Here is a 25,870-nt window from a genome sequence, read left to right on the forward strand (position 1 = left end):
CGTCTATGTACTGTACGTCCGTGATGACATGCGCTGTGAAAGCAAGTGGCCCACTTTCTCATCAGGCACGCCGTAACCGCCCCTGAAGACACTTTTTACTAATAATGACAATCAATTTTTTACTCATATTTTTCTCTCAACAATTTGAACGTGTAAGAAAAAACTATCTGATTGTATCAAAGAATGCCATCATACGAGTTTGTCACAAAGGGAATATGACACTGAATAAATGTGATGCATTGTGTCAGTTAAATGTAAACAGCTGTTCGATTACAAGAAATGTCGAGCAAGTTAACTTGTTCAAAAAGTAGTATATTGTTGAAAACTATTGGAATATTCGCAATAAGACTCACCATTATATCGACAGTGTCGAGAGAGTCGTGTGAATAAGCCATCACTGGGAGAACTCAGATAGGCAATTGAACAAGAATAACTTCATCCCGCTTTCAATCATATCATGATAGCTGGACAAATCATTCAAACTTAATACAAACCTAAGTTTTATATTCCGTGGAATCCGTGTGGAAAATCTCTCAAGTAAATCGAATGAATTGGTATAACAAGATTTCTTTAGATGCGCTGGGTTTGATCAAAATTGGGCATAAAAGATCATCAAGCCTCAATTGATAAATGATTATAGCTCCCAGCACTTCAAAGTTGTGATGAATTGACGAAAAGAATGAAAGACTCGAGACAGATCACTGACAAGGACAAGAATTGCTTTGAAAAGACCAAAATGACTGGACGGCGTATAAAGATAATATTGGTCTGCAGATGACTATTGATATTAACTCCAGTCTACAGACTGATCATTTATGAACAGAAAGAAAGATTTGATGACTTTAGAAATGGTGACTTGATATGTCTGTGGCCGTGAGATGGACGCTGGTCAGTTGATAACGGACTCTATGTCCGGTTTTTCTTCACGCTTGGAGCGCCCCGACGGATAGAGCGATGTCTTATCATTTTAAGTCCATTTGTGTTGACTATTTCGGACAATAACTGACCACAGGTTCTAACCATCTGTCCGTGAGGGATAATGACACAGTCAGCATGAGAAAAACATGGAAGATAATGGGAATCTTCCGAAACAGACAATGTCGATACGACCGAACCATCCATCCTCCGGCAGCCAGGCCGGGTCACATTTCACTCGCATCCAAAATGGTCGCCAACAACGAATTGAATTCTCATATCAAGGTAACAACGTCAACAACAACAACAACAACAACAACAACAGAGTGAATATTTCTCTTCTTCGATCAAGTCATTCTCTTTTGATGCCAACATCGAATAAAAACTAAAAAGATTGCGAGTGAAAAATCGCCGATAAAAAAGTAATATCATACTTTAATGTCAAATAGCAATGAGACATAATCTTCGAGAATATATTCTGCAATTTCCAGGACCAGATCAACGTTTTGTTTACCACCGTCTTCATCAAACAAAATCACGGCACACTTTTTTTCGTTTATAAGTTTTCAACACCAAAAGTCAATAAACCATCAGAGCCAATATATCTCTGCCGACTTATTAATTTCAAATAATGGGTGAGGAACATGTATTTTCTATAACATGATAATCATTAAAATGTCGGTGGGTCTGGGTCATGTTGATTTGGGCCGACCTCATATAGACTATATCAATCTTTAATTAGTTATGTCTTTTGAGCCTTGACAAGATACATCTTTAATTAACTCCTTGACTCTCTGCTTATGTAAACGAAGACGCTAACACTCGGGAACTGTTTAAACACTGGCCCTTTCAATCGGGGATATGTCTTCAAGTTTTTGTCATTAAACTGTGGAAGTTTCTGTCTGCATCTCAGATCGTCTGAAAATACGGCGGTTGAGAGATCGGTGGGTCTCCTTGCTGACTCGAGGAGAAGTTAATTAGAGGCAAGTCTGAACCACTTGGTCACCAAGATGTGGATCCCTCCCATGTCACCATCTTTGACTCAAGAGCAGTGAACACACATGTAACACACCACTTAAGAGCTCCAGGGCTCTGTCTGAATAATTTTCAAGCTTGACTAATGAAAGTTCCACACTCCTGTTGGCTCTCAAGCGATATTTGAGGGTAAGCACGGCTACCTATCTGTATGTAGGATTTGAGGCGTTGGATTGGCTGAGATGCCAACAAAATCTGTATATCGAAAAAGTTTCAAGACGAAACCGATGAAGACGAGTGCGTCAAGAAGATTTTTGTATGAGGTCTCAGATCGTCTCTCAAATCAAATATTCGCCTCCTTCCTCGGAGCAGATGACATCGACTTTGTTTACAATGAGCAGACGACTTTGACCACCATCTTGGTCAAGAAGATGGCAGCCGAGCGGGCTCGAGGTATCCACAGATTTATTAATATCATTGTGGTTATGAAGTGCGTAGGAATTCTATAACTCGTGTTATCCTGAGATGCAATATTGAGATGATAGGTCGGGCGTCAACAAAGCGACTTGTGACCAGTGATCAAATTGGTAGCGATACTTTGTTTACTTTTATACCGAGTAGTCGATTTCGGGTCCGATTCCCGGCCGGGGGTGTAGCTTTTCTATTCTCGAGGCAACCACATCAGTAAACTGAATCATTGTCTTAAATCAGTTCCAATGAGCGTCTTTTTTCTCGCTTTTGAATACAATCATATAGTTGCAAGTCGATTCCAAATTTTCGTCCAGTTTGCCATAAGGATAGCACTTGCTTACTGCACCGGGGAGTGACCTCAGATCTTCCCAAGTCACCACAGAACTTAATTTAATTTGTTCCCATCTGACATCACCTATTGACAAACGGAAACCTCAAGACCAATAATAAACCTAGTCACTCATGGGAGAATTTCAATGTATCCTAAGTCACCCTCCTAACCATTCTTTAATTTCCTTGTTTCGAAACCACTGAACAAATGAATATCCAAACAAACCAAGCTTATATGAAAATTCGTAATAATTGGGGAGGAGGATTTCGCGAGTTAGACAAGGAGATCTTGAGATCTTAAGTGAGGCTGCGTTCCTTACAATGGACATGTAATAAGGGTTGCATTTCTCATATTGAGTCAATCTGTTAGTTGGTCATGATGATTCACGAGGATCATTCATTAAGCGATGACACGACGGGAAAGGGGATGGGGCTGCAAATGACGAAATAAGACAATACTTCAACTTGACATCTCAGTATTGGAGTTCAAACATTGCTGTTTAAATTTGGGAGCAATATAACGGATTGTTGATGACGATGTGTCACTGTGGAACGACTGTTTTCATTTTTTCTCAATAAAGGTACTAAGTACAATGGAAATGGTGCTTTCCCTGCAACACAGTCTTGGCCCAAATATACGAACAGTGCGGTTACACATGTTTAAAGGGACAACATTTTGTAGATAATCTCTTCATCACAGATACTAAAAGGATAATTGTAGTGTCCAACAGGAGAAAATTGGGAGTTGTTCGTCCTTTTTCGGAGGAAAAATAAGTCCTCCCCGGCCGGGAATCGAACCCGGGTCTCCCGCGTGACAGGCGGGGATACTTACCACTATACTACCGAGGATTGATAACATTCATTCAGCAATAAATTTTAAATCTGTATGCAAATCTTTAAGCCATTTTAAATCTCGATTCGCCCATTGCATGCAGCAAGATTTCCGAACGATGCCTCCCATACCTGACTAGGACACCACCATCCAGCTTCTAGTGCCGATGTCACCCATCACAGTGTTAGACAAACCTCACTTACTGTGTGGGAGCACAAGTGAGACCATGGCAGGTGCTTATTAAAGGATGTCCGTATTTACTAAGAAAATCGGTAAAGCCATCACCAGATCGTGCCAGATTCTCAGGAAGATCTATAAAAGCTTTGATAAAGTCCCGCAATTAAAGCTCTAAACGAAGGAAATCTTAAAGCTGCGTCTTCCAATTTTCATTTCTTTTCAAACAAGATTGCATTAAATCGTCATTAAGTTAAAGGAAATCGGAACTCAATGGAGACGGGAAAAGACATGGAAGACATTTGCGGAAGTTTTTGAGATTTTAGTGATTAGTGCTTGAATGTGTTATGAATGAACTGTGAGTGTATGTCGTTGGTGAAGAGGTACATTACCGCACGTAAGTTCCTGAGCGCACTGTTCTCAACGTACACGATCACTTCATCTGGCGAGAAGCGGATGCGAAGAGAGGAAAACTTACTCAGAAATTTTTCCAGCTTTTAGCGGGAGACGCAGAAGTACCGGTATGCTTAGGTGCACACTACATCACCCGGTAATAGCTACGGAATGAATTTAAAAATTCAAACTTGTAATTTGGTAATTAGCGCTACTGCACTCGCTCCAACTACAAATCGATTTCAATTTCACCCTCTCTTTCTTGAGTCTTTTACATAATACGTGTACATAAGTACAATGTATATCGGACCATGTACATTGTGTAGATGCGAGTGAGAGCACTGTCCTGCATGGTGCATTACACTGTCGCATTGCGGGATCAGACCCAGTCGACATATAGTAACTTGTTCACTTCTCAGGTTGCTGGCAAAAAGAGGCTTTGGGCACTCCATGACTGTTAGGCATCGAACAGGTCTCATGTGTTCAACTGCTTTAGTAGCTGGGTCAAGTGTGCCGTTTAGTCAGCTTAGCTTCCAGTTCTGAGTGACATCGACGTATTTTTATGTTGGGAGATCTTACTTTACACCACAAGGCTGCGTGACCAGGTTCGACAGAAGTGGTTATATTCGGCGAAGAACCGATGCTCAACATACATGTATCCTCCAATTAATTAATTAACATGGAGTAATTTCATTAACAAATGTAATTAATACCATCTTAGCTGTAGTCTAAGGTAATTTCCATCAAACCAGCGGACCGTGAAATGTGACAATATTCCTCCTTAAAATTCATAATTCGGCGCCTGGTATTTTCTCAAGGAATATTTCCCAGGCGCCAAGCAGCCCGTGATCGACCAAAAACACTGGTCCATTCTCCCTATCGGTGTATGATTTCGCGAGTACCGCACCAGAAATATTATTCTAAGTCCAACTTTTCACAAGTCGTTACTTGAATGATTAGTACTGCGGCGGGCAAACACCGCCAATGGTGTTATTGTTTCTATTCGGCGGGTCCAGCCCGGCGTAATGATCCCACGGAATCTAATAATAGGCAAGCAAACTCTCATCAATAATTCATAATAACAGAATAAATATATTTCCAAAGTTCTATATTATGTCTCGCAATATCGGGTTATTTCTCGCATTATTTGAACGTATTAATATATTACATATTAGGTGACTTAACTGTGCCAATACTAAATAAAATATGGGTGAGTCTGGTGTTAGCAGAACGTTACTCTTTGATTACCATTATTACAGGCTATAATCACACTTCCACCTCCTCCAGGGGTCGCACTCTCCCCTTGGTGCGCTTTCCAATCACTGGTCACATCTGAAAATATAACCTGTTTGGTTATAATCCAGGGTCTGCAAAAAGGCAGCTTGGCGCCGGTGTAACATCTGCGGTTGTTCCCCACATTTGAGTGTTCAGGCCCCAGGGCCTGTTTAAGATGCCTCAAGACATATACCCAGGCCCCGGACCCATATGCAGGCACGTACTTCGCTGAGGTTCGCTAGCTGCACTCGATCCAACAGTTCAGTTGCGGCCAATTCCAACTCTGTGACACCTAACTAATGCGCGAAAATACAACTTCCTTCGCAGACCAAACCATAACAAAAAATGTCTATCTAAATGAGTGTCACCCTAGATTAGCCTCCAATATCGTTCAATGCCTGACAAATCTTTAAAATCTGCAAGTCATCACTTCTCATATTCGCTAACACCGAGGTGATATTCTAATTTCCTCCACAACCAATCCATAAACATCTAGGACAAAAACCGCCAAATTGTCCAGTTAATCCAAGAGGGTCGGTGATAAACTCATATAATGTAACATTATCTGTAATAATCGCTGACTGAGCTTTCACCTGCGGTACCAATCTCGTATTTTCAAAGAAAATACGCCATTGTCACTTGCCGCGTGTCGAACTCCCGCCAGATTCGACCAATTACCCAATATATTGCCTCGGACTGCCACGTGATTTACAAACAATACGGCGGATCGATAAAGATTCTGAATGGCCCTTTATCTCGCAATTAGGATGATAAATGCACAACCGGTGGCGTCTATTGACACATTTTCTGATATTGTGGAGCTGCCTGATTACTGATTGAAAGTTGCAAGGTTTAGCTTTGAGTACAGGATTAATCTCGGTTTTGTAATCCTGCAAATTAAGCTGAGCTCGGCACATTTTCGCATTGATCCTAGATTGAATGGGTGTCATCTCCCATCTTCGTCACCTGTTTGTTTTCTATCAAATATCCTCTTGTGGAGATTCTATTCTGCTGGATTGGAAATAACACCCAGGGCCAAAAGTGGTTGATGAAAAGATCAAATTTGATAGAGATAAAAAGCATTATGGCTTGGCAAATTGTCACAATTTTCAGTCAAGATATTGGATTTATGCACTTTTTTTAATCTTTTTAGAATATGATGGTGTTGCAGGGAGGCTGTGATTGGCGGTGAAATCGAGGTTACATGTATCAAGGCAACATGGAATTGTCATCATTCTGCCCACTAGCGCCGCGCGTTACAGTATATAGGCACATCGAGTATAGATCTCTGTGAGAGTGAAAATCATTCACCCAACTCCCTTCTTCCCAATGTTTTCAAAACTAGAAATGAATCACTTACAGAATGGCTGGGATAGTGAAACATCCAACCTTCGCACAAATCTCAGCTTCCCCAAGATCAGTCCCAGGTTTTCAAAACTTGAAATTGGCCACTTAAACATTCGTAAACAGAAATCAGGCATGATGGACATAACATCGCAAAATCGACTTTATATTATTGTTTACTTTTCGAAGTCAAGTGGTGATATGAATAATTGGTAGTTTCGAGTTGGGAGTGCTCAACAATGGAGCATTTCGAAGTGAAGAACCATTCTTTGCCAACACCAAATCTGACAATACTTCGGCCACAGGTGGAAAAATACCACAAGTGGCCAGTATTTACAACGGAAATATAATAGAAATGGGGCAGGATTCTGAAACAAGGTTTTAGGCCACGTTTTCTGATGATACTCAACACATTACAGTCAACAACTTGTTGATTTTCCCAACCTTTCCCGCCGATTTTATGATCTGTGGTATTTCCCAGTGCCTGTAATCGTCTGCTGGATGTTCTGCTGTTTGCTTTCGTTTACAGGTGTTCGTTGTTGATACGCAACACCAGAATCTCGAAATCTGATGTAAACAAAGAAACAAAGTATCAAAATGTGGATGTTGACTTGAAGATGCAGGTGATTGATATCAGCAGTGGTAACGATTTATATGAAGTGATGCATTGCTTCTTCCTGCTCTCAGTCGTGCGGTTGACGCCAATGAATGTGGCCGACAGATATATTAGTAATCAGTCATGTCAGTGGTAATGTAATACGTTAAAGCAAATATGTATTATCACATTTACATTTCGAAAAGTGTCATTCTTGTGACCGATATAATCGCCGGAGTTATTGTTTTAAATCTGATTTGCATTTCGAATGAGGTTATACTTATTTCAGTCAAGATGTTTTGATCTAATTTCTTTATCTTGTTTTGTTTTCGGAGAGAAAATTGTGATCTTGACTGATATTAGTAGTAAAAACCCACTTGAGTTGTGAGCACGTTTTGAAAAAGCTGATGACCTGTCAGAATGATGGTGCAAAGACAAATACATCTATATCTCATATCAAAATCGACGGACATTGCAAAAAATACTTCCTCCCCGGCCGGGAATCGAACCCGGGTCTCCCGCGTGACAGGCGGGGATACTTACCACTATACTACCGAGGATTGTTGATTAATCGAATTCACAACAAATTGACGATTAAATGATCGTTCAGTTATTAACTAAACTGGTTGGCTACTTTCTTTTTCACATCACAATCGAGAACTTTTAATACTCGATGTATCTCGCTTAAAAACTGTCCTATCTTTTTAAATCTTCAGAGTGCAGCTGTTTATTTAGTAATCTCTCACACAATCCGGCTGATTCAAACTTGTATTCTTCGTATTTTCCGATGACTTTGTTTCAACAATTAGCTGTTTAGGACAATTATGTAGAATATATATTTTACTTATGGGAAGTCGTCTGCTGTGTCTCTCTGATAAGTGAGTTCAAGAGCGTCTTCAGAGAGTTAGAGGGCTTGTTGAAAAAATCATATGTCGAATTAGATATTGGTGCCATTGTGGCGATTTATGGTACGTGATGTATGACATAAAGGCAGGAACACATTTTGTATTCCATTTTTGCTCTTGGCACCTATTACGCTATTCCAAAGTATCGGGGTCTCTGCCTGTACCTTTTGTGAGGCCCCTCATTCAAATGTCGTCAGCTCCTCAATACAACAGATATCAAATGATTTTTGGTCTTTAGATTTAAAAAGATAGGACAGTTTTTAAGCGAGATACATCGAGTATTAAAAGTTCTCGATTGTGATGTGAAAAAGAAAGTAGCCAACTAGTTTAGTTAATAACTGAACGATCATTTAATCGTCAATTTGTTGTGAATTCGATTAATCAACAATCCTCGGTAGTATAGTGGTAAGTATCCCCGCCTGTCACGCGGGAGACCCGGGTTCGATTCCCGGCCGGGGAGAGGTAAAACGTTTTAATCACGTCACGTCCATATTATGTATGGAGCACTTCAAAACAGTAATTAAAACATTCATGGCATGTCGGAGAAAAAATATTTTTATCTAAGAAAACCAAGAATCAATAAATTAAACACATCTGGAGTTTTAGTCCGTCCCTCTTAAAGTGAATTGGGTTCTTGACATATCTATTCGACATCCTTGATGGAGTTTCGATTGAAATTAAAGTACCGCAATATTTATTTATAAGTTCGACACAACGCAACATTGAACACATTCGTGAATTAAATATCACATCTACGGCCTTTAATAAGCAGAATTCAGCGACAAATAATGATATTGTCTACCCTAGCCTATATCATCACACCCCTACCGTGCAGTTAATAATAAATGATATTCCCATTGAGTCCCCCAGTCATGTAGTACATGTGGTAATTGCTCCTTATAGGGGCGAGTTGGACACGATATATGTTGGTTTTTCATGGACAAACAGTTTCCAGCTGGACCGGTACTTCTCACAGGATCACCAACAAGTGCAATCAACAATGCACTAGAACGGACTCGGCCACAGGCTTCCTGAAATTCGCTGGCCAGGTCAAAAACTGCCCCGTAACACTGTAGAAAATCTTTCATTCGAAATAAGTTTTAATGTGATGCTAAACCATGGCGGCGCCTGGCGGCCAACAGTGGTTTTATCCTCCAGGCCGGCTAAACTCCACGCTCAAGTTGTCCCTTTAAAAGCCACCCTTTGTCTCCTTACGATGATTTTTTTCCGACATCACATGTATATTTCCGTTCCATCGCCATGAGGGGCGGATATCATTACTAAAATACAAATCAAACCTATTCTTTTATCGATGGTTATGAAATATTAACAAAGCGTTTAGAGAACAATGACAGCATTTCTATGCATGTTGACACTTGCTGTGGATGTAATGACATTCAGAAGGATACTCAGTTTGAGGCAAGGCGACAACCGTTACACTTATTCATAAAATGACAATAATTTCATGAATTCTTTTCAATACTGAACTAGCTAAATTTAAATGTTGACTACTTTCTCTGATTTGGTTTTTTCTGTACGTGATAACCACTTGAATTGAGTTACAAATTAAAGTGAATTTGACGCTGACGTTTGGTACATTTGTTATCCACAAAATAAATCGTGGGAGGATCTCCTCGGCTGGGAATCGAACCTGGATCTCTGGGTCCGCGTGACAGGCGGGGACCGGGACTCCATATTTTAACTGAGGAATGCTGACTGCTAAAAAGAAAAAATCAAAATCAAAAATCGATTGGGAACGTCAAAATATAATACAACGTGAGTTTTTAGTTTTAATGGGTGTTGTTGGATGGTGCTTAGAACAAATGACTTAATCATTCAAACCTCGGTGCACCAATAGCAGGGTAATATAGAAATACAGTCTAGAAAATGGCACATTGTAATTTGGAAAATCTCGCGGCCAAACCCAAAATCTGTCACAGCGCCGGAAACCACTTTTGCCTTTTCATAATTGTATAGTTGTTATTATGAAATATTCGCACTAAAATCGTGATTGTGTCCCACCAATGCAGTTTGAAGAGCGCAAATATCAAAGCCAGACGACTGAGTTACATTAATGCGCATTTCCGCCCCGTTTGGTTTTAACTTCCGGTTGCTGAACGTGATTACAGTAAAATGCATTAACACCTAGCTCCTCATTATCAAAATCAAAACAAGGATTTTTTTCACCTTTCAGTGATTGATTTCTGAAAAATTGTATGGTATGAAATAAATGTTCATGCTACCTAACGGAAGTTACGTATAGTGGTACTTTTAGTTATAGGATTTTGATATTGTTGGTCGCCGGGGAGCCAGTGAACAAGTGAGAAAATTGTTTAATAATTGCTTGTCGAGTTTTTTTCCTTGTCAGGCGTCACATTTCAAACTGCGACTTGCGACTGTGATCCCACAATGTGTGTTTAAACATGGGTTTGTAAAGGGCCAGCAAGGACATGAGCTATTTTCCAAATTACAGGAAGATAAGTAGCCTGAATGAATATACCCTTGACTACGATAAATGATGCCCTTTTGTGTGGCTTCTTTACTCTGTAAGTGGGGTTGTAGCATCGAACATTTCCATCATCTCCGCACCTGAGGGTATATCATCAAAGTTACAAAGTTAGGCTAGCAAACTTGCTATAAAAACCAAAAAGAAATGTTTAAATGGCCACAAATAATTTTGGTCGCGCCAAACCATCCTCAGGCCCTTTAGCATAGCTAGATCAGGCTATTTCTAATCCCCGAAATGAACAATCCATCCAGTCCTGGAGCAACAAACGGGGCTTATTCTGCGCAAGAAACATTTGTCCATTTCGGGCTTAGCGAGCAATCAGCCAACATTCTTCCACTCGGATGCCTCGGCAACTTCCCATCAGGCCTAGAGCCATGACTAGGGCTTCCGACCAATGTCCAGAAATCCCTAACTCACGATCGAAGCACAACAATGTGATCTGGTCAGTGCGACTGAAACAAATAAGAAGCTCAAACTGATGTTGACTGGGACCGGTCGACGAAAACAAAATGAAACATTTTTTATCATTGCGGTCAAAATGGCCGGAAGTCGTGTTTTTTTCCTGGCAACCATTTTCGCGTCGTGCGATTGTGGCAAAAGGTGTACGGCTTGTTGCTCCTGGCTTTGTCCCTGTAGCTCTCTCCAGGATACGATTGAAGCGATGAACCATTAAACTTTCGCTACATGGCATTGTATTGATGCGTTGTTTTTGCTTTACCTTTCACGCCTTCTGAGCCAATCTTCCGCTAACTTTAGTATTTTGATAGGTTTGGGTCACTGCCCGACACCGCTTCGGGACATACGCGGATTAAAAGCCAAGCCATTAGTGAGAGAGAAGAACACTTTAGTAGTTTTATTTTATATTGCTTCCGATTTGGTTGTTTTTCTTGGTTGACAATGTTGTTAGAAAAATCTTTCCTTTGATTTGTCCCGGTTGGATTCATTTAATCTGTAAGGACAGCGTGTAGTGAGACTTAATAAAAGTCCATTAAACAGGCCCAGTGACCCTTCCTTCTGCTTTAACCATCTGTTACTTGAATGCAAACTTGAGGACAATGAAAAAGGTTTGTTAGTAATGCTGATATCAATGTCTATTGACGAATTTTCAAGTCTCTATCTAAAAAATACTATACAGCCTCCCTTGACCAAAATACAGGCACATAATTTGTTGCCTATGAATGCCATAATGTACCTTCTAAAAGAGGACTCCCCGGCCGGGAATCGAACCCGGGTCTCCCGCGTGACAGGCGGGGATACTTACCACTATACTACCGAGGATTGCTGAACGATTTCTTCGTTATTACAAAACAATCCATATTTTACATTTTAAATGTCCACCTGGAGTTCCGTCGCTCAAATGGCGTTGTTTTCAGCAGATCCCAGTATTTCTTGTTTTCATTCAATGGCGTCGTCATATGATAAACAACTACATGTATACATGTAGATGTACATTGAGTCAAGTCGGAGTAACATGACAAGATGTTTTCATGGTTTATCTCCATTGACACGTTGTCGCAATTCGCCCTTTTTAGGAGATCATATCATGTCATCATCCGAGTATTCTGCTGCTATCCAATTTTGGTATAAAAACTTCAGACTTTTATTTCTCTGCACTTTCTCGTCCGACCTCAAGGACCTCTTGCCCGCGGAACAAGTGTGATGTTTATGAAAATGTTATTTTTGAAGTCCACGGTCAGAGTTAATGAGCAGAGTTGACTTCGATTCAGCCGTTACAATTAATCCCTTGCAAGTCTAACTGGGTTACCTCTTTACTCAATAATAAGTGCTTAAAAGCATATTAAGACCTTCCCATTGTGGTTTAATTTTGAACAGATTCGCCAAATTACATAAAATTTAGCTTTAACAGTAAATCACTTAATTTGAACAATACTTATAATCTTCCTTCGGGGGCATCGCATTTTTGACCGAACATCGCTGATTTCACGCACGGTTCAACTTTAAGTCGAATTAGACATGAAAAGAATGTTTTAATTCTTGGCTAAGCGCTTGCCTCGTCCGATTCACATTTTTTGTCATTTGGATAATCCTAAAATACATAAAGGGTCTCTAGATCAGTGTATTGTCCTTTTTATTCTTTATCTCCATTTAGCAAAAACACCTTGCGGACAGCGCGGCATTTAACCGGTTACAAACGTAACTCTCCCGTCCTTTGTTTTGCTAAGGAATTTCGCCCTCTGAGGTGAGAGGAATGCGAGGGGTGGGGTTCTTTTATTAGAGACATTGAGAAATGGCACCTCGGGACAAAGCCTCAATACCACCATGGTAAAAGCTAACAAAATGGCAGGGTATTGTTTTCGGGTAATTTTAAATGCAAAATGCTAAACTAAACTCATCATGGTGGGGTTTGACCACGTTTTGCTCTTGAACTAAAACTGTTGAAAAACCATTATTTCAATCGGTGAAGGAATGTTTAAATAAAGCATCAAAGAAGTGAAACTCTCTCCAGATCAGTGGCTACCTCACAACCCAGCGGAGAGGATCAGAAGAGTGACCAACACGGTCCTGACGCCAACCACCATGTTACACTTCTCTAAAACAATTTGTGGTTTTAACCCCATAAAACGGCAAGATTAGCGAAACCGTACGAGTGTCGTTGACGTGGTATATATGTGCTCACTTGGAAATTATATTTACCGTTACTTAAAATGATCTAATTTAAAGTCGGCTGGGCTATTGCCCGAGCCGTGAACGGCTCATGCCGCCGGAGCTTATCCCGCTTTCCGTAGCAGTATTGCCTTCCCCCCTGGATAGGATGCTGCATGGTCTATGGCAAGATTAGATATAAACGTGATTGACCCGCTGTGGATGGGCCATTAAAGATTTCAATACACAAGCTTCCTCATTCTCCGAACTCCGGTTAATCATGAGTTTTTGAACTGCATATATGTGCGTCAGTTGGCAAATATATAGCCTCGGATATATCAAACTTATCCACTGCATTCAAAAGGTTGCGAATGCATCAATAAACTAAATTATATTTACGACATTTAGCAAGTTCGTGCTCATGATTGGATGCCTTTAAACACAAACGTGACGGTCTGAGCTGAAAACCCATGGAATGACTGGCCATTACACGAAACCATTTTGTCATTGTTGTCTGGTGTGTTTCCCTTTTCAATTCTAAACTTGTTGGGTAAACGGTTTTTTCACGGTGCTAATGCCAAAGGAAAACATCTACAGGAAGAATTTACACAATTCTTTAGACGAATACACAAACACGCTCTCTAACGTTTAAAACGTGAAGAGTTTTATAATCCTTGCGTTAAACAAAACGCACAAAGACGAGCCGTCAGAAAATGAAAGCTATTTACAAGAAGGCCCTAACTTGTTTAGCCTTTCCAAACGTTGTCATTGTTAATAAGGGGCTTTAATCCATTATCGCTGAAGACACTCGACGACAAAGTTGGATAATCCGCAAATCATTGTTTTGGACTTTAGAAAGTCTTCACAACGTTGTCCGCTGTGTGGTCAAACTTGAGCTAAGAAGAGGTATCTGTAGAAGTGCTTATGTTACAACGGAATGAATAAATCGCCAAAGCTAAACCAGCTAACGACCAATCAACACAACACGATGGCCCGATGGAATCCCTTTTATGACAATTCGCCACAACATGTTCGCCTCCCCTTTGTACCGTTAGAGAAACCTTACTCGCGGGGAAAGCATGGCCATTTCATCCCAATGTTTGCCGTGTAAGTAGAGAATAAAAGTCACTTATTCAATACTAATCACATTCCGACTGATTTATCTCAATAAAGTCCCCCGATTAATCGCTTCAAGCGACTTGGCGTCGCCAGAATATACCACACAATGTCTGTCAGTTGCCTCCATTTTTGAACGCGTCCCTCAAATTCCCTCCATAATCTCCCAAAAAGAAAACAAACGACCTAAATTTTGAATATCGCCAAAAAGAAAAACAAATATTTTCGCATGTTGTGCACCAAACCCATTGAAAGGGTTATAAAATTGATATGACGATAACCGTTCGCGCCGCTTTGTACGCTTTCTCATTAAAACAGCTGTAAAAATCATGAGGTAGGAGCCGCGGAAGTTAATTGGTAGATTCTACCGTTTCTTCATTCGTCGATCAGGGGTTTTCAAATTTGGAAGTGTTGTTATGATTCTCCTGACACTGCTATACCTCTTGACATTGTACAAATCATCGCCAGTCTGCATTGACCTCAAATCATGTCAAAATATACGCTGTTTAAACTCAGAACCATTATTTCTTCTCAATTGCACCAAAATCACTCTTATTTGTATACTCGAGCGACAAAACTTCTGAATATGATATTGCGACTGATCTGACAAAATAGTGGCCCTGAACGCTGAAGAAGACGATGAATCTGAGAAGTGACAACTTCTAGTCAGTTATCGTTCAGAATTGGGTTCATGACATGAGAGAAATCAAGACACAAGTTGAAATCTTCAACTTATACTCTATTTTGATAACCACCATACTAATCATTCTCCGACGGAGAGGGCGGCCATCTTTTGTTGAGGTGGACACACGCCTCATCCCAATCCACGGATTGCGGTTTTAGGAGACAATTTCGTTTCGTATATTTATCAAACATCCATTACATTAAGATCTGTATTATGTCTACTCGACATCCTTTTTGATTATTTGTTTTAAATATGCATAAGGTACTTGGACGCACTTCAGTAAAACTGGATTGACAAAATGCAGCTTAGCCACACCAAAATAAGACCTGTATCCACACTGATTTAGGCTTAAGATGTTCATGTATTTGTTAGGGTTATTATAGATTGATATCGCCTGATTCCCTTTGGCCTTTTGTAGGATAATTTGTCCGTTTTAAAACTATCTTAAGATCAACAAAATCTTCGCCATAGGATGGATATATAATCCAAAAATAAGACTTGTTGACGAAGAAAACGTCACGTGATGTACATGTGCGCATGCGCACTGCTGTACATGGAAAATAAAGCATGACTTTTGGCTACATTTGAAAAAAAATGAAGCAAAGATGAATTTTACAGGTTTTGCCATTAAAATCAAGGTTTTACCAGCTTTGTTATGAGGAAGAACAGCTGTGGTGATGACAAACAGTTTTGGCATTGTCAATAAATCTTAAAATGTCATTATATATTGAATGAGTTACTTTATTTTTATACCGTTTTGCAGACTGCCATCCAGTTCAAAAGAGAATCCGTTATCTTATACATTTAAAATCATGTTTAGGAATCCTTTTTTGCCAACTTTACCTGTAAATATTTTGCACACCTGGGGAAAGTTTCTAAAGTAAATTAATGTTTTCTCCAATCCATTCCCGAAAACAAAAGCGACAGAGGCATGGGAACCAATATTTTGAAAATGCTGAAAACACAGTAGAACCTCTCAAAGGCATTGTAAGGGCCTCTCATCCTGGTTGATAATCCTTTCGCGTTTCCTATGTAAAATATAAAATCCTTCAACTGAGAAGTTAAATAGGCCTAGAATAATAGTTTTAGGTGACACGAATCAACCGGATCGGCCGCATTCAAACATCACCAACACTTGAGATAGTTTGTGTAAAGCAATTATTACACTTTGTTTTTAGGAAAAGCGTTAAGTATTCTGGATCATTGTGGTAGGGAAAGGGTCAAATTTAGGTCTATAGCCTTAAAGATGCTAGTCCTATGCTAACACTATTATGAACGGTTGTGCTAGGTGTCAGAGAAATGACCACAAACACTCATATTATTCTATTATCATTCTAAACTTTGAAGAAGCGAATGCGTCAAGACATGATCTTTAGACGAAAAAGATTGTTTTACCCTAACGCGTTTGATATTAGGTTAAGAACGGTCGTGTTAGGATAACTGTTTGTGTTAGAGACATGGGTGTGAAAGTGGTGTTTATGCGACAATTAATGACTGATTTACTCATGTGATGTTGCTTTTGCAATAAGTTTGATAGTTGTTCTGCTACTGTTTCTGAGGGGAAATGTTACCAATGCCTGTGTCATATTCCGCTGTGATCGCGTTGTGATGTAATTTGATCTTGACAACTTCCTGATTTTGATATAATGATAAACCGTGACAGGAATCTTGGCAGTGTTCATTTAAACCAACCTCCTTCATCCCGGCATTGCGTTCATTGCTTGCTACGTACATTATATATAGTACGAAATATCGTGCACCGCAGTGCATTTTTTTGATCGATGCTTTTCGGTTGTCGCCAACATCATCTTCTTAGACTGACCAAGGAATTCATGTTATCCGCCCGTGGGGGAATCGATTACGAGAAACGGGCTGGAATTCCTAAAATGATGCCCCGTTTGTTTATGTTTCGGTGAAAGGATGTCATTAGCAGACGACAGCATTCAGGAGCAGACGATACGCATTGTTGAAAGATTATCTACTAATCCCTCGTGCCCGGGGTTGGCAAATCCCTGCCCCGTAAAGGAAACCCTAGTAAGAGCTAAAACTGGGCGTGGAATGTCGCATTCTCCCTCATAAGGCTTCGCTTCCGCGTCCTGCCAGGATTGAGCGGGATTTGCCAGAGCCCGTTTCCTAATCAATTGTTGGCATACCTTGCATCTTTTTACTTTCAAAACACCATCTCTGCACCTGCACATAACAAGTGCCATTGATATGTATCACGATGTATGAGAGTAAAAGTAGCAAATATATGATATTATCTCAAAACCAATGTTTAAAAAAATCAATAGGGCTTTATTGGCAGTTACAGAATTTCTGTGCATTTGTTCCGTTTCTGTATCTTACCATTGAAGGTGGAATCAAAAATTGTGTTCTGGCGATTCCTCCCAGCAATCCTCGGTAGTATAGTGGTAAGTATCCCCGCCTGTCACGCGGGAGACCCGGGTTCGATTCCCGGCCGGGGAGGTCTGCATTGTTTTTATTTGCCTGCATTAACGACAGTCACACGTCACACACACGCTGTCCCAGTGGCATTTTGAAACAAACCGTTACTCAATTTTTTCTTCACTGGATTGCGTCATATTAGATTCCTAAATTAGGGACACTTCACATACGCGGCAATACATCTTTTTCAAACTAATAAAAACTAACCGATTTTTGTCTCTTTCAACGAGGCTGAATTTCCGCATATTTGGCTAATGCTGTCAAATTCTATAAGAAAACTGTCTTAATAACTTCGCCTGAGATTGTATATTTCTTAAGTGGCCTCCTTAGTATGTAATTAGTGCTGCACGAAGTGGATATCAAAGGCAAGGCTTGGCTGATTCAGTTGGTAAGTGCCTCATAAAATATCAAAACCAATGAAAACGTCCCGAGAGCATTATTCCGTCGCCAAATATCGCGATATTAAGTGGCGTGTTTCTGATGTTTGTTTGAGTTTGTTTAGGGTCCTCTCTCATTCCTGACAACAAATGCCATATCACATTAGGCCTTTAGAGGTAATCTTCATAGAATAAAATATCTGAAATGATAAGTAGTAAAGAGGTTTGTAGCGTTATATCAACACGCCCTGTTCGGAATGAGATTAGGTAGAAAATCGCACAAAAGAGACAACGTAGTGTTTATGGAAGTTTTCAGATTTGTACTCGGGAAAGAGGATAGCCATTCATTTAGAGAGGGGATCGAGCGACCCATCGAGAGATTTCACCCCGGGTTAGACTCAGCACTGCCTTGGTATGCATGCGATGTAAGGCCAATGAAAACGCTTGTTTCGTTGGAACACAGTGAAAAGCAGTGAAATTGAGAGTGCATGTCACACTTCGCACTACCTTACAAGCGCGTCCCTGTAACATCCTGAATCAAGGCTTTGGACTACATTTTGTGATTGATTTGGACTCATAATCTTGAAGAGCGTTGATCGATGAGAAACCATGAATTCATTTGATATTTCCCGGCCTAATGATGCTTAGTTTTCGGATCATAGTAACAATAGGGAGATGATAGCAAGATGTGTTTGAAGCCTCCATTAAAATGCAGACCTAATTACATGCCCTGGGAGCAGAACATCTTACAGAGAGAAAACGAAAGAAGCTTTCCAAACGGCCATAATGGATTTTTTCTTAACATTCGCAGCTTAAGAATACTTGAATTTAGGATAAATATCTTTGGGACAATTATAATACTATTGTGTTTTCGGATTCATAAAAAGTAGTACTAATACTACTCGATGATCCCTGCATAAATTACTAAACGCTTCTCAAAAGGAATTGAACTGATTATTAGAATACACTCTAAATAATCATAATTTGGGTTTTTCTGAGAGAGTGGAGTTCGGCATTTCTTAATATATAACTTGAAAGGTGCCCGACCGAATGGTAGAGTCTTACAGATTGCGTCCCCTCTACTTGAAGCAGGTGGATCTTACCCCAGCACTAACAGCAACATCGGATGTTTGATACATCTCTATTTAGGTTTTAGATAGAAATTGAAAGTGTAATGCTATTGTGAGCAAATCCACGCCCAAAGCTAGGCTGGCCACGGTGTGCAGAAGAGATTTGGGAGAACAGTTATCCGGTAGTTATGGGTAGTAGATAGTGGAATTGGACTAACTTACAACAACGTGGCATTCTATTGTTATCAGGGATGTTATCATGAGTGTTAAACTGGACATATCAGTCAGCGGTGTCCTGTTTAGTGGGTGGTCTCTGTTGGCCTCACTTTTTTTCAATGACATACATGTACATCTATCTGTTCACGTATCTTTAGTAGATCAGTCAGTGGTTTCCTGTTTAGTGAGTGGTCCCTGTTGGCCTCACTTTTTTTCAATGACATACATGTACATCTATCTGTTCACGTATCTTTAGTAGATCAAAGTCTATAAAGCTTTAATTGGTAAGGAGATTATCTTCAATTCGTCAAAAGTATATTCAGTTGGTGAGAAAGTACCAATTGGTCAAAAAGTATCTTCAATTGGTCGAAATGATCTTAGCTCAGCGACCAAGAAGGATCTTCAACTGGTCTAAAGGTATCTTCAACTGGCCAAAACGCATCCCCAATTGGTCATAGAGTATTTGTAATGGGGGGAAGGGATTTAAATTGGTAACTGGTAAATGTACCTCAGCTTGGTAATACATGTATAAGAAATCGTATTCGTTACAGGCCCTGCTCTATCAGGTCGTGCGATATCTGCATCTTAGTGATTAGTCTGTATTGACTTGTATAATACTATATAATGATATAGATCAACCGACATAAGGGGATTAATTGGAATATTTAGAAACCCTTACCAAAACTGCACTGCCCCTGAACCAATTCCTTTGTTGGACGGATCACCGCATCAAAATTATGGTTATGAAATCGAACTCGTGGAACAACATTCAGACAAAAGGAACAAAGACTTGTAGAAAGGTCATAGAGCGCCCAAGAAAATAATGAGAAATTACATTAATTAATTACTCGGGCATAGAAAATTAAATCATGATTTTTATAGAAATAGTGACAGTGTGAAAACATACGGTTATATTGTTAGTATTTCTCTTTGAAGTATTATAGCTCACACTTGAGGGGAGGAGTGTTGTGATGAAAGTTACGCCAACACTTCCAAAGCTATTGACCACCGCATAAAACTTGAAGGCTCCAACTGGCACCCAATCAAGGAATACTTATCAATGATTTATGATTCGTTTTTTACGCCGTGGCTGATTAAATGAATTGGTTATAATGAAGTAGCTGGACTTGAGTGTGATAAAATACGTCTTGTTACCTCACAGAACCAACCAAAGGAAACATAATATTTGCTGTGCAAAATGATTTTCATAACTTCGGCCGATTTTGCATTCCAATATTTGAACAACTGGTGTATGTTACAATTATCAAAGGGATATCGCAACCGAACATAATAGAAATCTTTGATCCCGGGGTTTGCACGGTCAATTCTCGAACCCAGTGTGGTCTTTACTCCCTGAACAGATACAACAGTGTAGATGTGTTAAAGGTCAAAAGAATGAGGTTGTATCCATTTTTTAGATTATGATATCACAAATCTGACAACTTCTGTTGCCGCAAATGCAACGCCATGAATGATAAATACACGATATTTGATAAACGCAAACACGTTTTGTTTTCTGTTTCATTCATGTTCTACGTCACAGGGGTGCGACAATGCTCATTAACTTGGAGCAGTAGAAGGACAAATCTCGCATAAGGCCTCATTCTAATGTTGGCCCAAAGAGCTTTTTTAAAAGGGAACGTGTATGGAAAAGGATGCGGTCCGAATCTGGAAGAGATACTGTACGGATCGTATGAAGGTTTGCCGGCCTTAAATTTTGAAAATACATGTCGAGTTGAATCTCGGTACAACACGTTCCCCCTGGGCCCAGGTATATTATTCACTCTGCATATAAAGCCACGCTTACTTGGCCGGGGCGCCATCTGTCAGAATGTGGACAAAGTTCACTGGTGTTCAATGATCCCAATGACTTATTGGTCTAGCGGGGTTGCTTTCCTTCCGTACATTGTCACCTCAGTTTTTACAGCCGTATTTCGGTTCATGGTGCACCCTCTCTGGGCTACGAATGGGGAAGATAGGTTGGGATTTTTCACCCTCACGGTCCCATATCAAGTCCCAGATCACAACCCGCGACCAGGTTTTACAGCGACATCTGCCCAAACGCACGTGAAACATCCGCGGCTCTTCAATGCATATATAAATAAACTCCGTTCGACTCTTTTGCCCCGTGACACATCTTGTGGGATGAACAAGTATTTCAGATGCAACGAATACCAGTACCGATGTTAATTGACAAGTTCACATCCACATATCAAACGAATTACTAACTGTAAATTATAGATCTTTATTCGTTAATAACTAACAAGGTTACAGGTGTTTACAAATTTCAGACAAAACATGTCATGACGGCAAGATATACACAGTGTCCATGTGATGAAAGGTGCATTAAGCTCGTAAACGTCTATCACGTCCATCTATAAAGCCCCATCCTATCCATAGTACACCAGTAATTAATAATTTCTCTATGCTGCCTTTGTCTCATCGCATTCTACACTTATTCCTAATTATCATTATCATCAGTAGTAGCAAGCACTAATAAAGACTAAGTCTAAGTCTTTATTAATTAAGTACTTTATAAGCAGCCATCTCCATAGGATGGAGACGGATCACTCCACTGGAGTTGCCATGATCTTTTTCATACATCAGGGACAACGACATTTCTTGAACAGACTTGAACCTGATTTCACGGAACAGATTCTGCACGTCAAAATCTCCTGATTTCAACGGACAATTCAAGTCGTAAACAGAGAAGGAACACTGGAAAACACGTCTGCGCAAAATCATCACCGTTTCCTTTGGTGAAGCTCGGGAAACTGGTTCCATGGTTTTGAAGTTCACCAGGTCTACGTCACAGGGGAGAAGTGTTTCGAGTGGAGCAAATATCGGGTTTACGATACGCTGCGGTTTGTCGGCAATGAAATCTACGACCGGGTGTAGGAGGTGGTTCAGCAATGATTGGCTAACAAGAGACTGATACGAGAGGCGGTTGACTTCCTGTTCGTCCAGGATGTTATCTTTCGGCCGTTCGAGAAGTAGGAAGAACTTGCTCACGGTTTGGACGTTGTCTTTCGCTCCTTCGCCAAGCCCCTTGCCGTCGTCATGGAATATCTTCCTGTCCAAGAAGACGTCCAGTTGCCCCTTTTGGAGGCTTGCCACCCCGTGTGGCTGACCAGCTAGAAGTGATAACCGCGTAGTCTTATCCTGGATATAGCACGCATCAGAGATCGGGTACACGTTACCAGAAACTGGAAACGAATTCTGCCTCTGTCTGCGTACCATCTGGTATCCATTTGAATCCGTGTACAAGTACTTCGAATTATCAATCGAAGTATCCAACCTCATGAAGATATCTGTATCTTTGGTTATCCCAGTCATGTCGACGTAGTTCTCTATTTCTAAAGCTGAACCCAGAGTGTTCTCGGTGTGGAAGATTCTGACATTGTGCTCAATGATGCCGAACCCCACCCGAACCTCGGTCACAAGCGGACCACTCACTTTGATCACGTAAGTCGGATCGTCGAACCTTTGGGTACCATGCGCGCTGAAGACGTAGGCGCCGCTCCCAATCGAGTTGTACGAATGGAAACTCATGGTGATGTTGATGCCATCCTTGTCTCTTTCATTTTTCAGATATTTCAATGAACCCCTTTTGTCAAACTCCGCATGCAAATTATCTCCTTGAATCGTAAATTCTTCTCTTTTTTTCCTATATTTGTTCCGAAAGTTTACATGGGAAAAAGTGGTGAAATTGCTCTTGGCAAGTTTAATGTGATATGTCTCCATACCCAGCGGCAACAGTGTAGCATAGAACATCAACTCGAATGTGTGGGTAAACTTCCGGCTGAATCTCTTCCAAACTGGGCTAATTTGACATCTAACTGTCTCCCCTTTTGCATTCATAATTGTAACACCGGACGAACCTGAATGAAGTCGAATCAGTTCCTTCCGAACCGTTGTAGTTGGATTGAAGAAAACTACGGTATGAGGCTTGTCAGATGAAAGTTGCAGGATTTTCTTTGAATTCAGGTGATCCCTATCATCCCTGTAATTAAATGGACTAAGTATTGGTTTCTCATCCCTCGAATTCTCGTACTTTCCGTGAGAAAGGAGGTAGCTAGCCGCAACTCTGCTGATATCCAGGGCTAGGGCTTTAGCTCGCCACAACCGTTTGGCGTAGTCCTTCACTGTCCGTTCGGTAGAAGTCCCAGTGATGGCATTATGGTGTTGAAATACTGCCAACTCCCGCCTCGCCTGAGTAACCTTCCGCAAATTATCATCACTGGCCTTGAAATCTACTCGGTAGCGAGTCCGAAGAATATTTGACAACGAATTGAGGATTTCTGCAGAGCGTAAATCACCCTCCAACTCTCGACCTAGCCGTTTCCAAAATGGACGCGATGTGTAAAGCCCCGTCCAGTATTGAGATCCAACATCATGGTACGGGAGAAAGTCGCCATGAGCTGTTCTCATTCCTCCATCTGATTTCGGCGCTTTCTTGACTGCCTTGAAGTAATCGGCGACAGTACCGAAATTTATTTCCATGTTAAATTCTTTGTGTCCGTTGATGTACTTCATAATTCGTTTGTAGTTAGAATACTGCTCATCCCATTCCTGCGGTGTATCAAAACGAAAATCTCCGCCGATGGTGTGAAATACAACATTATGACGAAAAAGCTGTGATTTCTTTTTAAACTGCTCAGCGAGTTGCTTGGAGTAACTTTGCACGTTATTGTCATCTATCAGTTGGCCCTGGTCCTTGAAGTCGTATTTGCTACATGTGACAGCATCGGGGCCACATGAGTATTGGAAGCTGTTGTTAAGATATGGCATGATGTGACACATGGTTTCAGACTGATCTGATCGTAAATCCCAAGACTGCCGCCATCTTAACTCAACATTCCGCTCAGTGCGCAGTCTCGCTTTGATGGCGTCATGTACGCGCACGATCACCATCTCCGTCATACCGCTCCTGCTGAAGAGATACGGGATAGTCGCTGAATGTCCGAAAGGATTCGTTGACCAGCCAGCCCTGGGTTTGACGCCTAAGTGCTTCAAAACCCATTGATGACCTTCAATCAACTGATCAATAATGGCAAAATAATGCGTGTTGGCTTCATCCGGGACAACCCAGCCGCCATTAACAATCTCGACTTGCCCCCTTTCGACCATTTTCTTGAAAGTTGCCCTATTATGTTCAGTTGTACCTCTCCACCAAATGTCTAGAAACACCACTTCTGCCCAAACGAAGGTCATGTCACCATATTGGGGCAATTTAATCACTAAATTATCAAGAATATTCTTAACGTGTTTTTCATAATACTCGTCTACTGTCCATATCCATCCGGGATCCAGATGGGTGTACGGAATCAAAAACACTTGTAAAGGTCCGTCCAGTTGCTTTGGAGTCATTGCCGGACTACGAGCATTCTCCTTCCCGACCTCGGCAAGCAGATCATATGTATTGATATGACCCCCATCACTGGGTGGCTTCTTCTCGGAAAATCTGCACTCCTCCGGAAGTCCCCGTATAGTCATTGCAACTTGCAATCGGTAGTTTGGGTACACCCCACGGTATTCGCCTCGTTGCTGTTCATCATCCAATACCAAGGCATCACCCGAGGATAAAAGCCTAGAAACGATCATAGACATGCAGGCACAAGCGACAATAAGGCATATGAGTCTCTGTGGTAGCTTCATGTTGCGGGGTAACGATCTGGTTAAGAACATTATATCCGAGATTATATTATTCAAATACTTAGCATCGCCCCGATATTAGTCAGTTGAGAGTTACGCCCGAATTATTTCATCTTGTGTCCATATCTCTTCCGATATTTTAGTCAGCTACTGCGGTGAATTGCGTTCGTTTTCCGTCCTTATTTAGCGAGTCTCGGATAAATACGTCCGCACTTGCATCCCTATAGTTTAGGCAGAAGTTGAGAGCAAGTCCGGGTATTTTTTCCTGAGATGTTCCGTACCGGTAGCCTATCACTTTCAGCATCTATTTAGAAGCTGAGACTTGTGCGAGCATTTTAGTCGGGTGCTGCATACATACAGTGTCTGTATCCCTTTCAAGCGTAAGACTCTTAGATATATTCCTCTCAGTGTTTAAGTCAGAACTTATATCTCTATTAGTGGTTTTGTCAGATATATTCTGAGAGTTGCGCCGGTTCAATTCCTATCCCTTTCAGTACATTTGTCAGAAACATAGACTTGCGTCCGTATCCCTTTGAGTGCTTTAGTCAGAAACAGAGAGTTGCGGCCGTCTACCTTTAAGTTCTTTAGTCAGAAACAGAGTTGCACCTGTGTCCCTTTGAGTAATTTAGTCAGAAACAGCCGAGAGTTGCGTCCGTATCATAAGAGTTCTTCAGTCAGAAACAGAGAACTGCACCGGTCGTATGCATTCCACCTTTGATAAGAATCAATTCCCTACTATTGCTCTCATCTCCATAGTCCACGTCGAAGTAAAATAATTGACGGACAATGTAATTCAGGATGTATATATATATTCCACGTTTTGTTCCCGACGTCAAGATAACCCTGCGCGCCTCTGCTCTGCATCGATTGGCGGGTGTGCCTATTTAATCTATTGGCTGATATGACGTCTGGCAAATTTTTTACTTCAATTTTGTACAGAAAGGCCGAGGGTAAATGTGACCCGTCACATCGAACCAGGTAGTA

At 40.8% G+C, this 25,870-nt stretch overlaps 1 protein-coding gene and 5 non-coding genes across 6 annotated transcripts; 2 read left to right on the forward strand and 4 right to left on the reverse strand.

The window, feature by feature from the left end:
* Positions 1 to 3,468: 3,468 nt before the first annotated feature.
* Trnad-guc (transfer RNA aspartic acid (anticodon GUC)) lies at positions 3,469 to 3,540 on the reverse strand. The gene has a single exon. It is a non-coding gene; the product is annotated as a tRNA-Asp (tRNA).
* A 4,252-nt stretch (positions 3,541 to 7,792) lies between these two features.
* On the reverse strand, positions 7,793 to 7,864 carry Trnad-guc (transfer RNA aspartic acid (anticodon GUC)). The gene has a single exon. It is a non-coding gene; the product is annotated as a tRNA-Asp (tRNA).
* Positions 7,865 to 8,597: 733 nt separating this feature from the next.
* Positions 8,598 to 8,669, forward strand: Trnad-guc (transfer RNA aspartic acid (anticodon GUC)). The gene has a single exon. It is a non-coding gene; the product is annotated as a tRNA-Asp (tRNA).
* A 3,255-nt stretch (positions 8,670 to 11,924) lies between these two features.
* Positions 11,925 to 11,996, reverse strand: Trnad-guc (transfer RNA aspartic acid (anticodon GUC)). The gene has a single exon. It is a non-coding gene; the product is annotated as a tRNA-Asp (tRNA).
* A 5,521-nt stretch (positions 11,997 to 17,517) lies between these two features.
* On the forward strand, positions 17,518 to 17,589 carry Trnad-guc (transfer RNA aspartic acid (anticodon GUC)). Its single transcript has one exon. It is a non-coding gene; the product is annotated as a tRNA-Asp (tRNA).
* A 4,162-nt stretch (positions 17,590 to 21,751) lies between these two features.
* LOC135484882 (alpha-mannosidase 2-like) lies at positions 21,752 to 24,889 on the reverse strand. Its single transcript, XM_064766578.1, has one exon. It carries the CDS (start codon positions 24,887 to 24,889, stop codon positions 21,752 to 21,754), a length of 3,138 nt encoding a protein of 1,045 aa, XP_064622648.1.
* Positions 24,890 to 25,870: the final 981 nt, after the last annotated feature.

The sequence above is a fragment of the Lineus longissimus genome, chromosome 3, assembly GCF_910592395.1.
Source record: "Lineus longissimus chromosome 3, tnLinLong1.2, whole genome shotgun sequence".
Classification (NCBI taxonomy): domain Eukaryota; kingdom Metazoa; phylum Nemertea; class Pilidiophora; order Heteronemertea; family Lineidae; genus Lineus; species Lineus longissimus.

Excerpts from the sequence above, each read along its gene's own strand:
- LOC135484882 (XM_064766578.1), bottom strand. The coding sequence starts at position 24,889 with ATGAAGCTACCACAGAGACTCATATGCCTTATTGTCGCTTGTGCCTGC.